Source organism: Teleopsis dalmanni, chromosome 2 (assembly GCF_002237135.1).
Source record: "Teleopsis dalmanni isolate 2A chromosome 2, ASM223713v2, whole genome shotgun sequence".
NCBI lineage: Eukaryota > Metazoa > Arthropoda > Insecta > Diptera > Diopsidae > Teleopsis > Teleopsis dalmanni.
Genome location: NC_051847.1, coordinates 164,847,844 through 164,853,570, shown reverse-complemented (window position 1 = coordinate 164,853,570; position 5,727 = coordinate 164,847,844). Strand labels below are relative to the sequence as shown.

Sequence of the window (5,727 nt, the reverse complement as noted above, 5' to 3'; positions counted from 1 at the left end):
AGGTTATTACTATCTTTTCCAATATGGGATGAAATCAATAATTTTTTGTATATATTTGAGAGACGTGTCCAAGGATATGATATTTATATGTACCTCTTCCATAAGTAACCTAAAGTGTCACGTGTTTTGATGGTTTGAAGCACATTTTACGTTAGTTTAACATGCAGTGACGATGTAGTATACTTGTTTAATCAAAAGGTCACGCGGGGGGAAAGTTTCGCTGGCTTTACTGATGGCACAGTTTTCTTACCCAATTCTTACCCAATGAAATTATTGGTTGATAAAGTTTTGTAAGATATTGACTGTCTCCCAAACTAGTGTGGAGTTTGGTGTGGTCGACCCTATAACTCGAATGGCTACCTGATTATTTGACATAAGGATTATCATTTCGTGACCATAATCCTTGTTTAATTTATGAGCCATTTACATGCTAGGTCATATCATCGGTAGTGTTCTTGAGTTTGTTCACTTTTTGTACCCCATTCTTTACAGTTAGGTGCAGGTTAGGGACATAAGTACATACCTATAAATTAAAATATATCTCTTATTCACAATAGTGTGACTTTAGAATAGTTTGAATTGCAGTAATCGTTGGATTTTTTGAATGAAAGATATAGTATTGATGTAAAAAATTTATTTATTCAATTTCTCTAATCAAGTAAGATACATAAATTAGTTGTATTTCTTTGTTAGTAAGAAAAAGAAAATATATTGCGGTTTATCATCTTTACTCATTAAATTATCGTGTGGCATCTTACATCACGATCTAACGTTTTCATGTCCAGTAGTGAAACCAGTAGCATTGATACAAATGAGACTGTTGACGGAGATTTGGAATTTGGAAATGATTGTGATCTAAGTAACCAACAGAATATTTCGCTCAAAAGTTCTGAAAAAAGTCGTTCGCTAAAAGAACAGGTTCTATTTTCAGTGGCTGAAAATAGTGCAGGCAGGTATTTTAATGGATCTCATGACTTAGTCAAAAATTCGGTAAGTAAATATTATAACGCCAACAATTTTATTAGAAAATGTGTTCTACTGTATAAGTTCCATGATTATTCTAAAACAGAATCAGGATCTAAGCTCTCATGAGGCAATAATTATGACATCAAATCAAGCAAATAGTAGCACTGCAATGGGTGGGGGTGATGCACCCATATACCCATTCTGTGACAATCAACAGAGTGAACGCTTACCAAGTGTTTATAGCAGTGATACAGACCTTACAGAGCATGGAGATGCAAGTTTGAACTCTAACATTGAACATGATGCTTCTGGAGATTTTAGTAGTGAAATACTTCCGCAGTTATATCTAAAGAAAAACGAAAATGATTGCTTGAACAGTAAGAAAAGAGTATTTATCCCTCTCTCAAGTGAGACTGAATCACTAGGTTTAAATTCAATAAATGATTTAAAGACAGAGCATGATATATTTTGTTTGAATAATGACGCCGACGCGAAAAAACAGAACAAAAAAGAAGAAATCAATTCTACTAAGGCAGATGCAGAAACCGATTCAGATGTAGCCTATAGTAACTTTTTTCGCGATCTTGGCAATTGCTCTACATATTCTTTGATGAATTCATTTGATATGGGAAAAATTACCAAACACTTTGAAGCATTGAGTTCAAATTCAATCAATGAATTAAAAGAGTCAGTTGAATTACACGAATTACTTGAAAATTGCAACGTCGAAGATCGAATATCGCTGGTATGTGATTATTTTAAAAAGAAATTGTCGCCCTTAAATGAAAAAGACCAAGAAGAAAATAGGATTAAGACGGATATGTCTGATAAAGATAAATCAGCTGCAAACGCATGTCTAGGTGATCACGAAAGAAGTGAAATAATGCAAAAAACTAACAGTAAAGAAAAGGAGGATGCTACGAAATCTGACGAACTTCCTTCAGGGTCAAATTCTACAGAAGCATTGAAATTGGATAACACTGAGCAGTCGTTAGGTGAGAATAATATAAAAACTATGATTGACAACGAAGTGTTTCATGAATATACCACCAAGATATTTGACTTAACTGGAAAAAGCGTGACTAATTTTCCGCATAATATTAGGCAGATGTGTTTAATACTTAACTCTGAAGCTGATTTCATGGAAGACGTCATTGCAAATCCAGCAGCAGATGAGGATATAAAAAATTTCTTTTATGAAAAGTCGTTGGACCATGTTCAAAACATTATGGCAAGCTTCTCTCGCAAGTGGGCTTCACAGTAAAGTTTTCTGACTGATTCGATAGATCAGAGATGTTTGAAGACTTTATTTAATATAAGCATGGAATTTGTATAGCCATATCTTTGAAGTTATTAAAATATTTTATAAAGTCATTTTTAAAACAACGAATTCAACTAAATTCAATTTATTATAGTCTTGATACATTCCATTTTAATAAAAAGTGCAATTTTGATGTTTTAAATTATTAATTTCAAAAATTTATTAAAAAGTTCAATTTATAAGAAAGAGAGAGTTTAAGTGAATAGTTCAGCATAAAAGCCTCTTAATACTCAGATAACTTTAAAATAATATTAAATTTAATTTTAATATTAAATATGTTAATATATTTAATACAAAAACATTTTAAATGTTAAATATAAATATATTAAATTTGAATTAAATTTGAGTTGATATATTATTTTATCATTCTGCTAAGAATATTTTTTCAACAAAAAAAGAATTTATTTTCTTTAAAAATTTATTTAGTTATTTTTTTATAGAGAGATTTCGACTACAACAACAAAAATTGTTTTTATATTATTTTATTTAATTGAGTTTTTTGATACCATACAGCTGTTCCGAGTATTGTCAAATACCCATCACCAGTGGCCTTGGAATAATCTTGGAATAATTATATATAAATTTTTGTAAATTTATTAAGACTGCAAGTACTAAGGGTTGAACTTGTGCCCTAAAAATGTAACACTCAGAGTCAGGATACTTGACTTGTATGTTGGAACTTAGAGTTTTTTACTGTTAAAATTTATTAACAAATTCAGTTGCTGTGTTATATTAAGAGTAAATCATAAACCAGTTGTAGAATAATTAAATAATTAATTATATATTTTTTTTTAATTGTACAATTATTCTTTTGTGGAGGTACTATTTTACTGCCTGATTTTATTTCTTTCTAGTATATAGATCCATAGAATCTAGGAACTTAATATGGAGAAATCTCGTATATAATCTCGTAATTAAGAACGTTTTCTTATTATCTGTTTAAAGCAATTTTTTTATATTATATATTACATATTATATAATACGCATTATATATATTATATATTGGCTATAAAAGCTATGTGGCTATCTGGTAGATTTATCTCTTGAAAGTGTGACCGAAGTAATTTTCAATAACACCATATATTATAATGAAAGACGGCCGATACAGTTTGCTCCATCCGTTTCCTAACTATGACATGACAATGGCAGATATATGAGTCTTTGTATCTGCTGGCAATAAACTTTCTTTTAGCAATGAGACATTTTTATTATTAAAAACCAGAAACCATTAATACCTAAATATATTTATTGTACTTTTTATAAATTTTATAAGTTCATAATTTATATAAATTTAATTTCGAAGGCTTTTATCAATTTTAGCACATTCTAGGGCTGTAAAACTTTCTTGAAGGCATAATAATATCACCTAAGTGGTGAAGTTATTGTTTGCCAGGAGTTAGATCTTCACAAAAAATATGTACTCCCAGCTTTCATTTATCCATTCTGCAGAAAAACTACAGACATCAGTGCCGGAGAGCCCTAACTTATCTATGTGACACTACAGGTTGCAGTATTCGTTGAAGTAACCTGATTAAAACAATAACACAAGAATAGATATTAATTCTAGATTAATCTTTTGTTTAATCTATAGATTAAGCAAGGATGAATTGCTGGTGATGAGGATGAAATTAAAAAATAAACAAAATCTTTAAATATTAATAATGTAATTTAAAAATTTTTAATCCTTTTCAATGTCAGTTATGTCGTATGCATTTTAAAAATTTGTCACCTAAACTATGTTGATCCAGCAATTACCGCAGAGATCTGATAAGTAGTACAGTACAACATACAATATTTGTCGCCTTTATATTCAGATAGAATGAAAATGAATTTCATAATTGTGATATATGATATTAGATAAAAAAAAATTTTATGGGATTAGAACGATTTGGAAAGTGTATTATATGACGTTGGATAAAAGGAGAATTCATCATTAAACTTCCAAAAACAGTTCTTTGATCAGATAGGTGAACAGTAACCCGTGAAAATCAACCAAAGCTAGTAACAATACAATATCTATATCGAAAAAAGTATACTATTTCTATTTTGGAAACCCACGGTATAATATTCATAATGATTTCTTTTGATTTAGTTAAGTTAAAATTGAGTAGTCGGATAGAGTTGAATAAAATCATTTATATTTACTTTGCTGATAAGAAAAAATATATGCATATGTTATCGAATTGATTTTATAGATTTTTTATTATTGAATATAAAATGTAACACAGCTTCAATATATTTGATTGAGTATCAAGTTGACTAATTAATGTAATGTGTTCTACGAGTGACCAAATTAATTCACAAACCAGTATCAGCCTCGTAAAGCAGTGGCAGATGGGCTCATAAATTAAAAATCTCGCATAAAACAAACTCGATTATGTGTGGAAATAAGTGCTAAATCAACGAAACGAGCCTAAATCATGGAAGATGGGCAGTTTTATCTCATTTAAATTAGGTGCGTATTGAAAACAAACTTTTTCAATGACAAATTCATAAACAAAATGCAATTCGGAGCTTATAGGTTTTAAGGTGTTTCTTTTTTTTTTTTGAATTTTCCGTAGCCATTAATTTGGAGTAGTTTTCTTGCATCTTTAAATGACTTTATTTGCTTAAGTGTTGACTGCATAAAAATTGAACTAGAGATTCTGAGATCATATATAAATAGTCCAACGTTCAATAAAAATATAAACATTCGATTTAATTTGTCAATCAGAGCGTGTGTTGTCGGCTATTATTAAAAAAAATAAATAAAATGCGTGCAATAATTGTAAGTGCTTTAATCTAGAAAAAAAATATCCTTTGCATAAGGAACATAAAAAATAAATAAAAAGAACAAGTCCTCGACATTTGATTTAAAAGGACAAAAAGATACTCCAATAAATAAAATAAAATCAAAAATATCAAATGTCCTTAAATACAATACATGTGTAGTGTGAAGTGTAATATTTATAATATTTTAAGGAACAATAGTGTAGTGAGATCTATTGTTATAATCCTGGAAAGAGGAAAAACTTGATAGAATTTCAAATCATAACTTGTCAATAAAATTAAATAATAAAACTTTTATTATAAATAAAATAAAATAATAAATATATATTTGCATATATATATATGTACATGTATGTATTTATATATACATTGTGACCGAAAAGTTTTCGGAAATTCTCATTTAAAATTCGCGCGCTGTATATTTTTCGATATTTTAAGTTTATGTAGTTTGGCAGCACTGTCCTTAATTACTATGCCAAAAATGAGCGCGATCTGTCAGACAGTTCGTTTACGGCAGCTGTTGAAACCAGTTCACCTCAGTAGTGCGTTGCGAAAAAAACAATGGAAAAAAATATTGAACAAAGAGTTTGCATCAAATTTTGTGTTTCGAACGAAATTTCGTGTGCAGAATCGTTGCGAATGCTACAAAAGGCTTATTGGGAATCAGTTTT

General features: G+C 29.3%; 1 protein-coding gene across 1 annotated transcript; it reads left to right on the top strand.

Annotated features, from left to right (window-relative positions):
- The first annotated feature begins 649 nt into the window (after positions 1–649).
- On the top strand, positions 650–2,352 carry LOC119685920. The gene is made up of 2 exons (XM_038100328.1): positions 650–990; positions 1,070–2,352. Exons 1-2 carry the CDS (start codon positions 778–780, stop codon positions 2,228–2,230), a joined length of 1,374 nt encoding a protein of 457 aa, XP_037956256.1. The 5' UTR covers positions 650–777; the 3' UTR covers positions 2,231–2,352.
- The last annotated feature ends 3,375 nt before the right edge of the window (positions 2,353–5,727 follow it).

Coding starts and splice junctions, on each gene's coding strand:
- LOC119685920 (XM_038100328.1), top strand. CDS start 778: ATGTCCAGTAGTGAAACCAGTAGCATTGATACAAATGAGACTGTTGAC. Junction 991..1,069: donor ATGACTTAGTCAAAAATTCG/GTAAGTAAATAT, acceptor ATTCTAAAACAG/AATCAGGATCTAAGCTCTCA.